The 19,601-nt window shown below is 41.1% G+C and overlaps 2 protein-coding genes across 3 annotated transcripts; one reads left to right on the plus strand and one right to left on the minus strand.

The window, feature by feature from the left end:
• Positions 1–3,527: 3,527 nt before the first annotated feature.
• dnajc10 (DnaJ (Hsp40) homolog, subfamily C, member 10) lies at positions 3,528–13,216 on the minus strand. The gene is made up of 25 exons (XM_028393368.1): positions 13,117–13,216; positions 11,675–11,918; positions 11,402–11,564; positions 11,234–11,284; positions 11,006–11,088; positions 10,670–10,801; positions 10,124–10,217; positions 9,880–9,957; positions 9,615–9,658; positions 9,110–9,175; positions 8,946–9,011; positions 8,783–8,872; positions 8,588–8,698; positions 8,151–8,265; positions 7,931–8,058; positions 6,539–6,655; positions 6,326–6,427; positions 6,073–6,133; positions 5,400–5,494; positions 4,923–5,056; positions 4,641–4,694; positions 4,413–4,560; positions 4,176–4,298; positions 3,988–4,095; positions 3,528–3,915 (listed from the first exon to the last, which is right to left on the minus strand). Exons 2-25 carry the CDS (start codon positions 11,882–11,884, stop codon positions 3,904–3,906), a joined length of 2,385 nt encoding a protein of 794 aa, XP_028249169.1. The 5' UTR covers positions 11,885–11,918; positions 13,117–13,216; the 3' UTR covers positions 3,528–3,903.
• Positions 13,217–14,847: 1,631 nt separating this feature from the next.
• Positions 14,848–17,944, plus strand: nup35 (nucleoporin 35). Of its 2 annotated transcripts, none has more exons than XM_028393749.1 (9): positions 14,848–15,141; positions 15,563–15,730; positions 15,830–15,966; positions 16,350–16,407; positions 16,625–16,733; positions 16,821–16,890; positions 17,215–17,343; positions 17,449–17,580; positions 17,672–17,944. In XM_028393749.1, exons 1-9 carry the CDS (start codon positions 15,129–15,131, stop codon positions 17,747–17,749), a joined length of 894 nt encoding a protein of 297 aa, XP_028249550.1. In that variant the 5' UTR covers positions 14,848–15,128; the 3' UTR covers positions 17,750–17,944. The 2 variants fall into 2 exon arrangements, with proteins under 2 accessions (XP_028249550.1, XP_028249551.1); XM_028393750.1 differs by having other exon boundaries at positions 14,848–15,014.
• Positions 17,945–19,601: the final 1,657 nt, after the last annotated feature.

The following is a 19,601-nucleotide window of genomic DNA, read 5'->3' on the forward strand; positions in this document are numbered from 1 at the left end:
AGTGTGTTTTAGCCAAACACGTCATGTTCCATGTGGTGTGTATTGTCCTGTTCAGCTTTATTGTCCAACATTTAGGTGCTGGGCTCAGTAGCCTCTGTTGGTTTTGGGCTTATTTGACCATTCTTTGTCTTTCTTGTACAATAATCCAGTATTACTTGTCCCGGCTAGCTTTTTACCTCATTTTTGGTTGACTGTCAGATCTGGTTCAATCTTGTATAATCAAGACAGAAGACTTGTTGTCGCTCTTCTAATATTTCCTGGAGTTTTAGGCCTGGTTTAGTCATGTATGTGCTGATGTTTCAGCCTTGACTCAGCTGTGGTTCAGTCTTGTATTTGCAAACAATTTGTTCTAAGTTGATCTAGATCAGCTATATTAACAGTTTTATACTCTGGTTGATCGCTGCTTTGATATTTCCTAATGTTTAACACTTGTTTGGGCTCAAATTCAGCCAGTGTTTGGTTGTATATTCTTTGTTTTTAGCCTGTTTAACCACCTTTAACCCCTTTTTCTTCTGCAATTCTCTGGTGTTTTAGTCCTGGATTATTCATTTGGCCTCATATTTTCTGGTGGCTTCAGTCCATGGTTCTGCTGTTGTTTGATGCTGGTGTAAACAGGGAGTTTCTCTTGTGTGTTAACCACTGTGATCAGGCGTGTAAAAGATTTTCTCGTGTTAATCAGCACACACCATTACAGGAAGCGCCGCTCTCCAACCTCACAAACTCTGAGCCAAATCTCTGACCGTCCAACACGCAGAGAGTGATTTAAATCTGACATCATCATCCAAACACACACGCACACACACGCGGGACTACCAGGTCGGTTCCCACCATACCTCACTGAGCTTGTCCAACTTGCTGCTCCATTTCACATCATGAAACAATAGAACGCACACACAGTAAGTGGTTCCAGTGGTTTATGGAGCAGTGCTGCGTCAATGCTGACCTCCAACTGCCCACAAAACACAGAGAGGGAGAGCAGGAGATGCAGAAATGTCCTGCACCAGTAATACCCCAGTGGAAAGTACTGAAGGTCATTTAGATAATTACACTGGAGAACATTTTAAGTATTGGGCTTTTTCCTGAGAGTTTCCATTTTACGAGTCTTTATACTTTACTTCTAGTTCTGATTATAATTAATATCCAGCCGTCAGACCAATTAAAGTGGTAAAGTAAAATTTAAACTGGTTTGACAGGTGAATAACAAACCATGTTAACATCGTCTCACATTATATGTTTCAGGTCGGGTTGCCATTCATGTTCCCCAGCGGACGGCCAAAATCTTCCTTAAGCACGATCTTCAGATCAAATGTGACATAATTAATGACCTCATCAGAAACACTTGGGAGTGTTAAGGTCAGTAATGTCAGCGTTTATTATATTCACACACAGCAAAGTGTTTATTCTGGGCTATGCTTGGTGGTCCTCTATTGATTCCTGCAGCTCACACATGCCCACCTCCTTCTCCTTCCAATGAAGCTCAAATGTTTGGGCATGCAGCTCAATGTTAACTTTCCCCAAACAGGTCATTATAGTACTGGAGCAGAGAGCACTTTGTATTATCTGTGATTATCTTTCTGTATTGCAGCAAAACAACACAGAGAATCTCATCTGGTTCAGGTTTTCCTGTGCAAAATGTATTTATTAATGCAATTTCCAGCTACCACCCAGTGTGCAGCAGCTTCAGGCTCCATCTGTTTGTAGTTAGAACAGTTTCTCAGATTATTACAGTGTTTAGCACGGTTACAGTCTGCAGTGTCACCAAGTGGGAACCATCAAGGCTGAGAAACCAGGACAATGCGGAAGTGGCTTAAAATGTACCGTTGATGGCCGGTAGGGGCTCCAAAAACTCCCCACACCACAAAAAAAACAATCCCACCGGTCAATGTGGTGTAATACCTGCCTCTTATCACATTATGCTGGTGGTTTATCTGAAAATAACTGTATGAATAAAAAGATATTGCGCCTTCAAACTTAGGTCTGTGGTCAGGTACGGTAAATCGGTGGGCGTGGTCAGTGTGATTGACAGGTTTGTCACCCAATCACTAACGGGCTCTGTGGAGAAGGCCCGGAGGCTCAGTTACACCGCTGCAGTGGAGCCGTCTGCCAGTTGTTTGGATTCAGTAAGTTAAATTAATGTTAGTTTGTTTGTGTAGAGGCCTTTCTGTTCTGGTAATGTGTTGGTTTCACAGTGATTATGTGTTGTGTCGGGCGTTCCAATAGATAACATGACGCCTAGCTAGCCGCGCTAGCTAGCTGAGGTTTAAATTAGTTTTTGTTGGTCGTGGTCCTGAAGTGCTCAAGTCCTACACTGCACTTCATTAATGTGTGGCATAACCAAACATTACTACAGTACGTACATAACAGATGGAGTGTGATGTGACCTAAGTATAGGTCAGGTGTGTGTATAGAAGCTGGTGTGTCCAGCACCTTTTTGTTAAAGTGAGTTTTGAATAAAGTTTGTGAGATACTGAATCAGCCCTGTGTGTTTTTCAGGAGATGTACTCTGATCACCTCGCCTGTGTTTGGATGGCTCAACCCTCTGTCTGTCCTCCAGCTCTGAGCGTCCTGAGCACCAGCATTGGAAGCGTCAGTATGTGGTGAGTTTCACCAGTTATCTAACAGCCATCTTTAGATCGAGCTGACTGATGTGTTGTTATTATTTCTGGCCATGTGTGTGTGTGGTGCCGCAGGTTTGTTAAGCTTCCTGGAACTGCACAGTTGTTGTTCATATAGGGTCAGTTAAGGTCGCCATGGTTGCAGTTTTGGGATATGGGATTAGAATCCTGCCAAAATTTGAAACAAAAAATAAGTTTTCAGACCTTGAATTGTGTTTTTACGGTAATCTCACAAACACAATTTTGTATTTTAATTTTTTCATCCTGTTGTTGCATCCTTGCTGTTTTCAAATGTGGCACTGTTCTCCCACTACATTAGTTTACAAAAATCTAAAAACTCATGTCATCAAACACCTGAACATGACTGAATGAAGGAACACAATGACTTTAGTTGGACATAAGTGTCACGGTTTACACTCACTGACCCTAGACCCAGACTATTGTGGCACTTCCTGTTTCCTCCTAAACAATTCCTAAGAAGAGGAACAGTGACACCTGCTGGCTGTACAAGAACCATACACCAATAACAAACTAGTGTAAAAGCATCAGTACTTTTTTTAAGTCAGGGCTCAAGTTATCCCTTGAAGGTAACACATCCATAATTTATTTCTCACCAGCACTGTATCACAGACAAGCATAAAGTAATCTCCAGAAAGGCCAGGTGATGATGTCACATGTAACCTGAGGTATTCCAGCGTACACCCATCATGGCATGTTTGTTTCTATTTGTTGTTTAGGTCATGCTTGTCATATATAGGTGAGATGGTAGGACACATTATCAAACCTGTTAATAAGGGATAAATTAATTAAGCTGATTAAGATTCTTAATTTTAAAAAAAAAACTTAATTTCCTGCTGGTTAAATCTTGTCAGTAGCTCTCGGTGTCCTCTTAGTAATAAAAGCTGCAGTAAATCTTGTAAAAACGACACAGGAATCTCTCCGTTTTATTCTTAAACAGTTTCTTACATGAACAGTAAAATACAGCAATGTCAACATTTGGCTTAAAGTGTGTGCGTGTGTGTATCAGTAACGTGTCCAGTAGACAGTGTCCCACAGCTTTACTTCATAGAGTAAATACAAACAATGGAGACAAAAACAAGGCAGAAGTGTCCTGTACATTCAGCCCAGCAGGTAACAGTCAGTGTCTGTCAGTCTCTCTGTTACAGCTGCGGACTTATAAAGGAGTGTTTGACTGATGGGTCACATGACCAATCAAATGCACTTCTGTCCCTTTCTGACCAATCAGATTGCTGGCCCATCTCCCAAAGCAACGCCTCCACCTCTTCCATCACAGCTCGTCCTATAAAAATGACAGAGAAAGTGTCAGACTCCTCCTCATTCGGTTTGAATCAAAGGTGAACAGACCGTGTACCTTTGGCTTGCTGTGTAACTGTGGCAACAGCTGTTGTAGCCTCTGTCTGATGGTGTCAGCGATCACGTTAGCATCCCGGCTGTTGATGTGTTCCGCGCTGTGTTCATGCTGTCAACATGTGTATATATTTACAATGTTGAACAAATATAAAGTTGTGTTGTGGGTGTGTGCGCTGTGTGTGTCCTCACCTTCTTTGTACCAAGGTAGGGATAAAATCTGACGGTAGGGTAGGCGGTGATTCCAGCTGATTGACAGGTCTGATGATGAGCCTGACAGTCCACCTTTCCAGCCCGGACCTCCCCTTTAAGGATCTGTCAGTTACAGATACACAAAACGTCCCTTTAGGAGCTGTGACCACCAACAGAACATGTTGATTTATGTGGCCCAATCAAAAGCTACTGATTAAAAAAAAAAAAAAGTCTCACCCGAGCCAGGACCTCAAACTCTGGGGAAAAGTGCTGACAGGGTCCACACCAGGGGGCGTAAAAGTCCACAACCCAGTGATCCCGACCTGACAGGACCAGAGACCTAAACGTCTCTGGACTCAAATCCACTGATGCTCTGGGCAAAGAGCTGCACACACACATTATCTCAATGAATGAATGAATGCATGACACAAATACAGTAAGGAAGGAAGGAAGGAAGTGTTTTACCTAAGTGCCCATGCTCTCAGTGAATGGGCGTCTCTGTGCCAACCATTATAACTCCTGCAGAGACAGACCAATCAATTGACAGTCAGGATCAATAAACGACCAGGATGTAACACATCCTGACTGAAAGCCTGCTTATCAGCTTTGTGTGTGCAAGTTGCAGTGACAAACTTTTCCAGGTGTGTAGTTCACATCATAAAGAAGTTTGGAGGCGGTCAATAACTAAAATAACGCTTTTCAGCAGCATATAAAATATTACAGAGTGTGCATATCTGTGGTACGTACATGAAGCGATCTTGTTGACGAGCATTGCCGGGGTACAGGCGGATTTCAGGGTACGCTCTCACACCCTGACCCTGACAGAATGACTGAAACCGCTGACAGTCAACTGATCCGACCAGCATCTGACCCGACAGCAGCTAGATGTGAGACAGACAGAGACAGTGTTAGACAGGCTTCACTACATTCTTGTCCTGGCCTGCGTCTGTGGTGACACTTTGTAGAAAAGTGTTGGGAATGCAAGGACAAAGACTCAGGGTCAGGGTAACAGCAGTTTTTTTTAAACTCATCCTGTCTGCTGGAGTCAGCTGAGCACATGCAGACATGTATGCTCAATCTGATGATCAAACTGGATGTCTGGGCTCTAAGTAGCAGAAGCAATAACTGTTCATATTTGCAGACGCAGTGTTTGTGAGTGTCCTTGCTTGTCTTTTAAAAAAAGGAGAGAGAAAAGTTGAAGACAGTGTAAATCTTGCGTGTTACCCTGGCCATACGTCTCCACTCCGGGATCAGAGCCTGACAGGGACCACACCAGGGGGCATAGAAATCCACCATCCAGACCTGCCCTTCAGCTCGACCTGCAACAGATGTTGAGCATGAGTTGCACAACTACTGTAACCTTCAGAATGTTATAAAGTTCTTTTTCACTCCTGTGGCATTTCCAGTCATTACGGGTCTATGGAAACGGCAAAGTTCTGACTAGAGAGCTCAAGCATGTCTGTGCTTTAACAGCTGAAGGCAAAGATCATAAAAAGCTTTCAGATCAGCCAAACACTCATTCAATTTTTGACCTGTGACAGCTGGTCACATGTGATTGAATCGTGGCTTCCTTCTTACATTTTCTTAACAGAATGTTAGTGCAAATTATTTTATTTTTAGGGAATATTTAAATCAGAGATGTAGAATAATTAGGTTCAGATAACACGTACAAGAAGTTTAGAAGAAGGCTAAACTGAACATGAAGAATTTCAGGACCACTGAAAGTTCAATGTCCAGCTATTATTCTTTCTTTCACAGTTTCTGTCTTGATTATTATGAGATTTATTAATTTTTAAAAGAACATTTTTAAAGCCGCCACTGCATTTTGGGGGCCAGTAGGTCAGAGATTGTTATCACGATCAGAAATGTGTATATTTGTTCAGAGGACCAGTTTTACCTTTCACTCTCTCTGTGAAACTGGAAGGATCCAGAACCACCACAGATGGATTCACCAGATCCTGGAGAGACAGAAAGCAGCTTTTTGTTAGTGATAGTTGTAATGGCAGGAAAGTGCATGAACGTTTCTTTCTTTTAATAGCAGTAATAATTAAATGATGACAAGACACGGCTAATTATTAAATCAAATCATATAAACCATCTCCTCTCCAATCATAATGAAGGATTATGATTGAATTACTTTAACAGTGTACCTGTATGAACTCCAGAATGCCATCAGCTGAATGTTGTCCTTCATACTCATGAACAGAGGAACCATTAAAGATCACTGTGGTAGGGTAAGCCTGAATATTGTACTGAGACATAAAAAAAGAGAAAATAACTCAGCAGACAATGTAAAAACACTTTGTTGAGTCATAATCTCAGTGGTTCAGTCCAAAGACCAGTGATGTCATGTATGTACTTACCATAGAGCAGAGGTTGTGGTGGATGGTACAGTCCAGAGTGCCAAACTTCATCTGTCCCACCAACTGGATGGACGCTTTTCTCAGTTCAGGTAGTAGAGCTCGGCATGGAGGACACCACTGCACACAAGAATTAATGTTATCCAACAAACATTTTATTGCATGGTCAAGATAGGTGATGTTTAGCAAGTATAATTTCCATATGACTTGTTTGAATATAATAGAATACAATATTGTGTAGTAGTCAAAATAATAATAATAATAATGCATTGGTCTTATATTGCGCTTTTCTGCTCTGTTGGGCAGGCACTCAAGGCACTTACATTGAGATGCATTATTCTTTCACACCACATTCACACAGTGGCAGTGGAAGCTACCCAGTGGTAGCCACAGCTCCCCAGGGGGAGACTGACGGAGACGTGGCTGCCAAGGTGCGCCTACGGCCTCTCCGACCACTGCCGATTCATTCATACGCATTCATACACCAGTGAGTGCACTGGAAAATGAGCTGTTCTGTTCTTCATCGTTCTTTAAAAATACCAGATTCTGTAGGTCTCTGCTGGTAGTGTTTGGCTCTGGAGTTCTAGTTAACAATCAAGTCTCAAAAGGCAGCAGCAACATGTTATTTTCAGGTTGAATGTCACAAAGAAAGTCTGATTTTAAAGCTGCCACTAAAGGCACAGTAACAGAAGTGTAAACAGTAATCATTATCATTTTATCATGCATCACCAGAGCCTCCTTTTCATGACAATAGTGGATGGAAACACAATGAAAATCAAATTTCCTTTTGCTAATTTTCTGGCATTTTGTGGATGAACATTTGACAAATAACTCCCTGTTCACACACAATAATCCACTACAAGCCTCCTACATCCCTGAAAACTCGCTCGTGTTTATCATTGAGAGTACACAGCGGATTGTTACTTTACAATATGCAGCCATGTGGCTGATTTCTGCCCGCTTCTGTGTCACTGTTTGTGTTGTAGGTGTAGCATCATAACTAACCCTAAAGGCAAACAGGGACACAGAGTCGAGCAGTAAAGCGTGAAATCTAAAACGTCAGTGATAAGTCAAGCTTATCAGTGATGACGTGTCATTTCCACCTGTATGATAAGTACAATACAGCACAGTGTCCTGCATGAGACCTACTTTCTGTTACTGTTAGGTTGCTAAATAAAGACCGCAGATCTTCATCAGATCAAGAAAAGAACAGATCATTATCTCAAATGTAACCTGACGTTGCCGTTAATGCATGAAACGACAAAATATAATCAGACTCCAGAGTCAGTGAGACTCATAGAGTCAGTAATAAATATTGCCTGTAGCATGTTGGCAGAAAATAGCAGCAAAGTTATTTAGTGCTTGTGAAGCCAGTTGATTATGTAAGTTACAAACCGGAGCAAAGAAATCCACCAGCCATGGCTCCTTCCTGTCTGAAGGGAAGTTGTCGGGCCTCAGTGTTGTCACATGAGCGCGAACGCTGTCCCTCGCAAAACCCACAATGTTGTACAAGACATCTTTACCTAAGCAGAAACACACACAGGTTAGAGGTGAGGTGAGCAGGAGAAGTGTCAGAGTAGAACACAGAGAGGCAAAAGCACAGTGTGTTACTGACCGTGGTGGATCTCAAAGTCCTGGATTCCCAGTCCTTTAAAAACAGCCACACAGGGTTTGTGGATGTAAAGAGACTGACACAGCTCTGGATCTGCTATACAGTCTACTCTGCCAACCTGGAGAGGGAAAACAGTCAGTCAAACAGGCAAGCAGTAGGGCTAGGCGACAATAGTTATATAATTATCACAATTAATAGAAGCCTTTTCCTCGTTTACGTTCTTGTTCTTGCCACCTTCTAGTGGAGTATGTAACAAGCTGTACACTGCATTTTTATTATATTTTATTTTATTTAACGTTTTATTCCAAGCGGACAGCCCGGAAAAAGTAATAACCAAAATTAAATTAGATTATGTCTATTAGAGGGTCTAAATGTCAGTTTCAGTATATTGCCCAGCCCTAGCAGGCAGCCTGTTGGAGACAGACGGACAGAAACTGTACCTGTATGTGGTCATTTCTCAGGAACGCTTGTAGCTTCTTGTACTCGTTGGAGGCGGAGCTTCTGTCTCCAAACCTGAAACTTACTAACCAGCGATGACGGGCCAGTTTCCTCTGAACATGAGAAGTTACACATCATCAAAATTCAATTTTAACACACAAGTATGTGTGGTGTGTGTGTGTGTGTAGTGTGGATACCTGGAAATTGTCACTTGTCAGCAGTTCCATATCAGGCAGGTAGCTGATGACCTGATTATAAATCTCTCTACTGTCCAGAGTATTCAGCCACTGTAACACATCCACACTGACTCAGTACTGATGTACCACACAGAGTATTACCACAGTGTGTCATATGTCTCACCAGCACGCTGCCTTGTTTATCCAGAGAACTTCCAGGTGGAAACAAAGCGGTTGCTCCAGCTGTCACCTGAAAAACAATTTATTACAAGATCATACTGCATAATATCTTCCCAAATATGGACTGATAGACATTAAGTTAGGCTACCATTCACTCCTACACCTTACCTGAAAACTGCTGCACAGCTGTCCCTGTGTGGTGCAGTCCATCCAGCCCACCTTAACTAGTCCATCCTGCGGACACACACAGTGATCAGAAACTTCTCCCAACATTATTCAGTTATTTAGATCTTTGTTAAGATAAACATTAGAGCCTCTCACACCACAGAACTGTATGATAAAGATGTTTTAGAAGTTTAACATCCCATAGAAATTAAAGAAATTATGGATTTTATTTTGTAATAATGTATTTCTTCTACTTCCTCTTTTTTGTTAATTAGGATCTCAACTGGGGCATACTTAGGGCCTGAACACTGAACATTGTGTTTTTCTTGCAAACTCTTGTGGCTGTGGTGCTGCTGCAAATTTGATTGTTCACCAGGAAAAAAGGATGCTTACATGCATAGAACTTTGAGATCCCTTGTGTTAATTTATCTGATATTAGCAGATGGACTACACAGTTCTGTGGAGGTGTGTGTTGGAAAGCTTGATATAATTAATACTGCGTTCTCACCAACATTCCTGCCAGCTTCTGTCTTGTTCTTGGCTCCAGACAATCTGAGAGACACATTAATATATGTTAGGTTAGACGAGACAAGTCTGCATGTCACTGTGTATAATGATTTGCACATCTACGTCTGCCCATCTCACAGCTCAGATACAAATGTGACAGCTTTATAGATGGCTGCTTCATCACACACCTGCATGTACAGAGTGTTTGAGGTGTCATTCAGGCATGTGTGAAACATGTTGTGTCCCTCATATTCAGTATAAATTACCTCCACTGTCAGAGCAGAAGGTGATCAGCCAGCCGAGCCCTGCCGCAAACGCACTGTCTATTTCACTGAAGGCATTACCTATTAAAACACACACGTAACCACACACAAAAGGTCAGACAACAATCCTAACAATACACAAAGACATTTGAATATTCTGTAAATAAACTGTGGAACATAGGGAAAGATGACAATCAGAAGTATCTAATCTACAAGCACCAAATAGGAAACAAACAAAGAGGTTCACCTTGCCACAGCTCAGTGACAGTTGTTGTGATGAATTGCATGGAAAAGCGGATCAGGTTGTCTTTAGTGCGCTCTTCAGTAAACTTTTCTGGTCTCTGCAGAAACAACAAGTATTATGAATTGGTAGTGATAAAGCTAAATAAAACTAAAATCAATATATCTTAAAACATATGATATTTAATAATAATAATGATAATGTTCACATTAGTGAAAAGGTCAATAAAAATGTTGCATATTTTTGGTTTTGATTTGAATTCCTGCAGGTTAAACATTTGATGTAACTGCTTTACAAAATAAAGTATGTGCTGTTTAACGAGAATACAAACATTTAGTGGATAGTGTTATCTCCAGATTCCATAGTCATGTTGGCATTTGTACCATTATAAACACTATGCAGTTAGAATCTATTCAATTTTAGCTAACATGTTTTAGCTCATTTGTGTCAAAAAGGGCAGCTAATGGCCAATTATGGCTCTTATCAGCTGAGCTACTCCCTATGCTGCACCCTCTGCTTTGGAATCACTGCTTCGAAGTTCAATGAACAGACCTGGCCCGCTCTGTATATATACAGACTGGGGTAGCTGTTGATGCCTCTTCTCCTGCAGAGATGGTTGTTGTCTCCACAGTTCACCGCTCCGATCCTGATCACTCCATCCATCTCCTTGGCAAACTCCCTCCACTGAGAGACACACAAGAGGGTTAAAGAGACAGAAAGACACACAGATGCTGTATGATTTAGATCTATGATCAGGAGGAAGAAAATTTGACAAAAGAACTAAAAATGTTAAAAACATTAATAATAATTAACCAAAAATGCTTTTACTGCATTTTTTGTGTGTCTGTCTGTAGAGGGACTTTTTTCCACATTTCAGTGTCATCTTACCGTCGGAGCCAGCTGGTGACAGTGTGAGCACCGTGGGAAATAGAAGTTGATGAACCAGATTTCTCCAGAGTTTACTGCTGCTTCTAAAATATGAACATAAACACATCAGTGCCCATGTACACTGACAGGTATATAGACAAGGTAACAACATTGTTATGTTAGTATTATTGCTCCACAAAATGGTCAGTTGCAGTTGCTCCTTTAAGCCAAAATGACATGAAAATTTACCAAAGTCTCCGCTGTCCAATGTGATGATCTCCAGATCATCATCATATATACCTGGATAAACAGAAAGGTTTGCAGGTTTATTAGGCTACACTTTAAACTTTTTATTGTAGTAGAATCAGTCAGTTTTTCAAAGAAAAGGTCTGTTGTAGCATTGCATGTGAGACTTACCAAAGTCATATCGGTAGTAGTTCCAGCTCTCGTAGCGTCCACCCTGCTGCTCATCCAATCCCTTTTCTCCATACTTGTCATATTTCTTTCTCAGGTCTTCATCCTTCAGGACTTCATAGGCCCGATTGACCTGCAAGAACTTCTCGTGGGCTGAGGAGTCCCCCTGAAACACAATATATCAGCATCAGTTTTATCAATGTTTTAAAGACGTCAGGTTTGATATTGTTCTGGTCTGTACACATATCTGGACTGTGGTTCCTAAAAGTGACTCACAGGGTTCTTGTCAGGGTGCATGGTGAGTGCCAGCTTCTTGAAGGCCTGTCGTATCTCTCTGGTTGTCGCCTCCCTGCTGACTCCCAGCAGATCATAGTAGTTTTGGCTCTCTGCCCGAGACACCGCCAGCAGGATGACGAGGAGCAGCAACGACAACATAAGCCATATGGGCCGGGGTCGCTGAACCCCGAGGACAAGGCTGTACCCCATCACCAATATTTTTCCAATATAACAAGGAGGCAGACTAGAAAAGAAAGACACAGAGATTATCCCTTCATGCTGTGCAGATGAGCAGGTCAATGCTACCAGAGACTGAAAACCAACCACCCAACCCTGCAGCCATTACCATCCCCCAGCTGTGCTAATAGCATATCAAAGCAACTTATTGTCACAGCAAGGAAATCAAACAGTGATGATTGCCAGCATGCCCTGTTTCCACGCTGGCTACAGTCATTTTGTGCTAGTTCTCTGTGTGTGAATGTCCTGTCTGCATATGTGGCTCGTGTGGATTGGCTTAAACCCTGGGTGCGGCTGGAGGAGCAGTTAACTGGGTCCCACAGTCCCCTCTGACTTTATATCCACTGAGTTCAACCAGACAGCTAACAGAGAGAGCAGCACCAACAGGCTCTGACTCTTTTCCATTGTTCTGTATTCTGCATTTTAAAACAATACACTTAAAATCTGCTTTTATTTACTTGATTGATTAAAGAGTATCTAGTAGGTTTAACTGATGCACAAGTAATAGACAATATTAATATGTTACAAGTATACACAAAGGTTGTAACCTTGAGTCAGCGTTGAATGCATTACATCAGAAAGACACAGCTGCTTCTGACCTGATCTGGAGCAGTATCTTGTCTTGTAGCAGTTTACACAAGAACAATTGTTAGCTTGTAAAATATCCCATAACTGCAGCTGCTTGTAATTCCTCCACATCAGCTGCCTGTTTATTCAGTGGTAACAGCTTTCAAAGTAAAAGCCTACAGAAACATTGCTTTACATTGTGTTACATCATCACATATTTAAAAACACTGTAATATTCCAGAACATTCTGTAAAAATGAATTCATTTAGATACAAGCAGGATGTTCAGTTATAAAACATGCACAAGACTCCAGCTGTGTAACTACGCAATAACAACACATATAAACGCTGTTTACACAGCAGGTACAACGTTTACCTCCTATTATTCACACAATCATCCGATCACTCACTGTCCAGTATAAATATCCTCAGATTCTGTCTCTCTTCACGCAGCACAAACCCTAAACACCCGGGCTAAATTAAGCTAGGCTAACTTCAGCAGCAACTCCTAACGTTACAACTTGCTAGCTAATTAGCTTATTAGCTCCACCGCGGCACTGAACTATCAGCAGCGTCTTGCTGTAGAAAAACTCAGCTAATATTTGTCGAGACTGGAGATTGACAAGGTAGCGCTGTTACCTTCACTGCGTCCAAACTTCTAAAAGTCTGAAGATGAAGATCCGCTTCAGAGTCCGGCTCGGACCGGCATCAAGGAAAACACAATAACACGTACGACATCCGCCAGTTATATTTCACAATAAAGGTCACATTCCTTGCTAAAGTACAGGACTATAACACCAGCTAAACCACTATATCACGTAAAACGTGATCATGTAATCAGTATTTTTAAAATAATTCCATATTGGATTGTTGGCAGGTAACTATCCTCCGACGTTTAATCTTTAATTCACAAAACAAACGTTACATATACATTTGGAATTCTTTAACTTGACGAACCTTAAAATCATCGGTCGCGTTTCGATGACGTTTACGCAAACCTTTGGTGCGTTCAGGAGGCACATTCTTTTGTTCATATACTAATTGAAGACCTGGGGCCGTATTCACAAAGATTCTTAACGCTAGGAGTTTCCCTTAGTGGTGAAATTCTAAGAAAATTCTTAGAATTTTGACGTTTTCTAGGAATTTCTCCTCATAATTAAGACTAAATCCTAATTAAGATAAAAGAGGTCTTAGGGTAAAAAAATGTTAAGAGTGGAAAGGAGGACTTCTAAGAGGTTTAATCGTTCTTTGAACAGGGAGAGCAGAGAGAAGCGTTCTCCAAGCTATGAATGACGCTGAACTCATAAAACGCTACAGATTAGAACGAGCAGGAATAATCTTTGTGGTTGAATATGAAGACTACAAATCTTAGTAAGGACTCTTATCATATTAGTTTGCATTTCAGACAGATAGTTTTGCTCTGTAATAAAAGAAAACTTATTTGAAATTCATATGAAAACTGTTTTTCATGTTCTTTCAAATATTATACATATACACATTATATGTACCTAAATTGACCACCCGGTAAATGTATGGTGACCACAGCGGCCAATCTTGACATAGACACGTGAGAAAAAAATTGACCAAAAATGCCAATGCAAGGTTTTTTGGTAATCAAAATGCTTCATTGTGAGTTTCAGGGTCATAGAAGTGAGAAACCGCATTTGGCACAATTTGGCCATTTGGACACATTTTGGAGAGGTTTGGGAGACGCCAGTGGCACCACAGACAAAACAGTCCACAGCTTCCATACAGTTTGGTTTAGAGGTGTGAAATTTTATACAGTTGTGGTTGACAAGATGTAGAAGACCTGTGTATAATATCAACTGACAACTGTCAAATATCTCGTTGTCAGGCTTTTTCAAAAATATTACATTATTTTCGACCACCAAATCAATTTTTGAACAGATGCAGTTTAAGATGTGCTCTACTCACACTTTTATAATTATTTTTTTTCCAGAAACTAGAATGAATTATCTTTAAAAAAATATGTCTCTCACAGGCAGATTGGCCTTACAATTCTCCTGTTATAAGCTTTTTCTTTTGGGTCACTTTTAAGCTAGGAGTCCTTACTAAGATTTTTTAGGCTAAGATAAGAGAGAATTCTAAGAATCTTTGTGAATACGGCCTCTGTTTTCTTTATATTATCTTATTGTTACCCTTATGACATAAAGGAACTTGATTTTCTAGTTTTGATGAAATTTCGATGTAGACGAATAATAAGGTGAATGTGAGGAGAAAAAAAACAGAAAGTCCTGAATATTTACCGGACGTTCTGGAGGATTATTACCCTAACGAACAAATAAGGTCTGGGTATAAAGCACAATGCCTGAACGCATCTTAACGTGACGCTTTTTTAAAGCGCCGGAAGAAGGCTGCAGTGCCTCCAACGCAGCAGCGGCTCATTACACTAGCGGCACTGTGCTGTGAAAACGCTGTCGCAGGCCGGGATATCTGGTTTCAAACCACTCCACTTTAACCGTTGTGCCTTCTTTAAGATAGCATTCAGCTTCACCGGACTTTACTTTCTGATAATAGTAAGTTACAGTGACGATTTAGTTGGCTTTGCTAGCCGCATTAGCTAGTTGCCATTTCTCTCCCTAGCGTCACTTCCTACTTTTGAAAATCGCGGCCAGAAAGTAACGAAACAGATGGAGTTACAAGGTAACTCGAGTATTCTGAAATCATATCTAATGCCATTTACTTGTTGTTATGAATTGTTGTATTAAATATATGTAGAAACCACTGCAGTTGCACAACTTGTTAGCTCCGTGTTGGCGTCTTAGCTTAGAACAGAGGTGCTCATGTCCCTGCGTTTGGTTCTGTTCACTAGAATTGTATCTCTGAAGCAGAAGAGGAACAGTTTATTATCAGCTACATTTACCACTGTTGTCTGAGAGGATTAGATCAAGTACAAACAAACAACAAAGTACAAACTTTTGACTAAAAGTGTTACTTTTCTTGTTAGCTTTGAATTTTTGACTGCCACAATAAGATACTTGTGGATGTCACCCTAATCTCTGAAAAGTTTCAACATTTGTTGCTGATGTAGACTATGATCACTTGACCTGTCCCTGTGTTTCAGTGGGTACTGAACCAATGACCCTGGGCTCTCCCACCTCCCCTAAACCAACTTCGGGAGCTCAGTTTCTGCCTGGTTTCCTGATGGGTGACCTTCCAGCTCCTGCAAGCCCACAGCCCCGTGCCTTCAGTCTGGCCACACCGGTTTTGGAGTCCACAAGTTCAGTTCGAGGTCAGCAGGGAGCCACCCACACACAGAGATGCACCCTGCACTGATTATTGTTGACAGTTTGTGCAGTATATGTGTTCGCTTTTTATTTTATTTTTGTAGGAGGAGGTGGCGGTGGAGGAGGTTCTGCCCTGCAGCCCGTTGTCACTACTCCCAAAGACAAGAGTGGAGCCCCGCCTGTTCGCAGTATCCATGATGAACTAGTTGCTGTAGCAACGCCCCTCGCTGCACACCGGCAGGTCAGTGTGTGTGTGTGAAGTCAATATCTGAGATTTTGTGCAATGTTAGAAGAAAGAGACCTTACTTACTGACTGACAAGGACATCTTCATAGAGTTTTGTAAAGCTAAATCTACCGTATGTGATTACAAAAGAACGACCTGAGCTTCTGATTTAAATATTGAAAGGCAAAAAACTTCTTTCATTAGTCCTAAACTCTGACTAAAATTACTATTGAATTTACATATAGACACCAATATCATGTACTTTTTCATTATGATTGCTTGAGGTGTTTAAATTAACATGATCTTAACCTGCCTCAAAGAGACTGCCAGAACAAATCAAAGGAATCAGGAGTATATATTTAAATGAATTGCTGAAAATGTCCTTGTCCTCTTTTTCTAGCCTTTTTCAGTTTTGCAGTCTCCCCTGTCTGCACGTCAGGCCTCAACTCCAGGAGCAGGTACACAGTGATACTATTTTGATGGCTACTACATTTTCCTCTGCTGACCACAATGTTAATAGTATTATTATTTGTAGTTTACAACAAGTACTGCCGCCCATACACTATATGGGCCAAAGCACATTTAAATATTGGCTTTGCGGGATGAAAAATCTCGACATATACACGTGTGACTGTATCAATCAGATTATATTAACTGGTCTGTCTGTAACTCCAGGTGTGCAGCAGGTGTGTCTGTCTCCAGCTCAGGTGGATCCCTTCTACAGTCAGGGAGAGGCTTTGTCATCAGATGACCAGCTGGATCAGACCTGGGTCACTGTGTTTGGGTGTGTGTAGCACATTACACTTATCTGGTCTGCTTAATACACTTGTAATATACTATTTATACATGAAGTGCATATGTGTGTGTTTAGTTTTCCTCCAGCCTCGGCTTCCTATATCCTGCTGCAGTTCGCTCAGTATGGAAACATCCTCAAACACACGGTGAGAGACACTCAAAGTCAGCAGTAACATTCCTTAAGTGCTTCGCGCTTGAAGCTGGAAATGATACACGTTTGGTATGTTTGCTTAAAATGCGTTGAACTGATGCAGCTGTTTACACAAACGTCTGACTAGTTTCATGAACGTGACAGTGAGAGGGACTTCAGTGGCCTCTTCAGAACAGGAAATTGGCAGCGTAATTGTGCAGCTGACAAATCTGCATGAGAATGTCATGAATAAAATGAAGCAGAATCAACGAAACTAAAGCCATCAGCTCAAGTGTTTTTATGCGAAATTATTCATGTACTGATGATGATGTGTTGACAGATGGCGTCACCTGGTAACTGGATGCATCTCCAGTATCAGTCCAGACTACAGGCCAGAAAAGCTCTGTCTAAAGATGGGAAAGTGTTTGGTGACACCATCATGGTTGGAGTCAAACCCTGCATTGACAAGGTCAGTATGTGTTGTTACCTGCCCTGTGTCTCTCTGCTGTCTGACTGCTTGCCTCCATCACATGGCACTGAGTTGACAATGCAATTGTTTCTCTGTTTCTCCCAGAGTGTGATGGACAGCAGTGAAGCAGTCTCTCCTCCTGTGAACACCACCCTCAATGCCACTCTCCCTTCTACTCCTCGCTCTGCCATCAGGCCACTAAGCGCCACCTACCGCAGCTCCAGCAGTGACTACCAGGTGACCTTTGACCTCATTCTGGTTCCTTCTGGGTCCACTTTAAAACATTTGCTTTTTTTGGGCTGTGTGAATAAACCTGTCTCATCTTCAGGTGGTAGCAGACAGGCAGACACCCAGGAAGGATGACAGCTTTGTTTCCAAGGCAATGGAGTACATGTTTGGCTGGTGACCAGTGCATTGTGGGATACCTGCCTCAGAAGAGAGAGGGGAAATCATGAACTGATTCACTACACCGGTGTGTGTGCAAGTGTGTGTGTGTGTGTGAGAGAGAGCTTGAAGTTGAAGAATATTTCTTTCCCTTCTCTTTTTATAGTCTGTTTTTTAATGTTTGGCTCAATAAAGTTTCCTTTTGTTTTAATTCAGAGGTAATGAAATTGATTTGGTGATTGATGACAAAGCCAGCTCCTCATTTTTTAGTATTTCTGATGATCTGGAAATATCTTACTGTACTTAAACACATCTCTGCTGCTCTCTCAGCTATAACTATCTGACCCTTTACTAAAACTACAAATACAGCTGCCAAAATCATTAACAGTGACTTGCAGTACAGGACAAAGCGGATTAAGAAAACTGATGTACATGTCGACAGTACTGCGCAGTAGAGTAGCTGTAAGTGACACCTGTTTTGTCCAGCAGATGGAGCCACACAACCCTCAACAGTCCAGTACATGTGCCTCACTTCTAACAACTCCACTGATCGTTTTGTATTTGGAATACCTTGATTCATAAAAACAATCTTTTTAGCATCAATAGAGGCAGAAGAGAAGACCCTCTTTATATATTATATATTTTTCAGTTTCGATACAGTGAGGAAATAAATGCTACAGGTTATGTAATTAGTTGTCAGCTGACCTCACACCCTCCCTGTCCATTTTCATATCAAGTTAAGCAACATTTTTTTGTGCAGGCAGGTGGTGATTAAAATACAATGTCAGTGATGACTAAGGATGACTAATCAATCTGAGACTAGGGCCAGATGTTTGTAAAACAGTCTACTGTAGAGGAGTTAAAAAGAGATTTGAAATGTTTTTTAACAGTGCGGTAGGGCAGTGTTATAAGGTTGTCTTTAATTATCATCATTTTTTTAAAGTTATGTAAAGCATCCATTATACTACAGCACTTGATTTTGGTTTTTCACTCTTATAAACATTCATTATTTAACGTTGATCTTCTTGGAGGTCACAGAAAACAACAGTGGCTGCAGTAATAATAGGAGATTTCCTCTGCGTTGGCTTCCCTTACCGCCTCTCTCAGCAGCTGACCCTTGTCCCAGTAGCCAATTACCTCTGGTGTACCTTATCCTGGCAACATATGGTCTCCTCAGACTCCTGGTACAGCAAAGAGTGGCGGATAAATGACGAGAAGAGGCCACGGCAGCCTGCACTGTATGCAGAACAGAAGGCGCATGAAACAACAGACAGAGGGGTTGGGGGTTGAGTGTGGACAGGGGAAGGCTTTGGCTTAGCTTCTGTTTGACCCTGCCTGGCTTTCAAAGGGACAGACTCTTCTGATCTGCATGTGAAGGAGTTATTGTTGGGTATGCTTAGTCTGTCCACTGTGACAAAGAGTGTGGCTTAAAAGTTGAATGGAAAGTTGCTCCACATCTTCTCGGTTCATTTGTATGTTTGTAAAGGAAAAGGCAAAAACAAAACTCCAGTAGCACTTTTTCTTTTCTGTTCACTATTGTGATTACAGAAGAGGAAAAGTGTAGAGATATGTGATCATCACATATCACTAGAGTTTTCCCGTCATCACTATATATATATATATATATATATATATATATATATATATATATATATATATATATATATATCATCAATGAAAATAACATCAGCATATTTTGTTTGAACACAGTTCTCATCATCTGAGTTTCAAAAAGTTGTTGGACCATGAACCAAACTCTACTTAATGCAGATAATACTGTAACACTAAAAATACTAACTTACAAAAAAATGCATGTCTTTTTTTTTTTACTTGCTTATAAAACTACTTAATTCACAATAAACTCTGACGTTACC

This window comes from Parambassis ranga, chromosome 21 (assembly GCF_900634625.1).
Source record: "Parambassis ranga chromosome 21, fParRan2.1, whole genome shotgun sequence".
Taxonomy (NCBI): domain Eukaryota; kingdom Metazoa; phylum Chordata; class Actinopteri; family Ambassidae; genus Parambassis; species Parambassis ranga.

Bases quoted from the DNA above. Each gene is read 5' to 3' on its own strand.
- dnajc10 (XM_028393368.1), bottom strand. From the start codon at position 11,884: ATGGGGTACAGCCTTGTCCTCGGGGTTCAGCGACCCCGGCCCATATGG. The intron at 8,873-8,945 runs GTGAGACATATG...GATGTGTTACAG, and splicing joins ATAAACAAGGCAGCGTGCTG to TGGCTGAATACTCTGGACAG. The intron at 4,695-4,922 runs GTACGTACCACA...CTGTCTCTGCAG, and splicing joins CGTCAACAAGATCGCTTCAT to GAGTTATAATGGTTGGCACA.
- nup35 (XM_028393749.1), top strand. The intron at 16,734-16,820 runs GTGTGTGTAGCA...GTGTGTGTTTAG, and splicing joins ACCTGGGTCACTGTGTTTGG to TTTTCCTCCAGCCTCGGCTT. The intron at 16,891-17,214 runs GTGAGAGACACT...ATGTGTTGACAG, and splicing joins GAAACATCCTCAAACACACG to ATGGCGTCACCTGGTAACTG.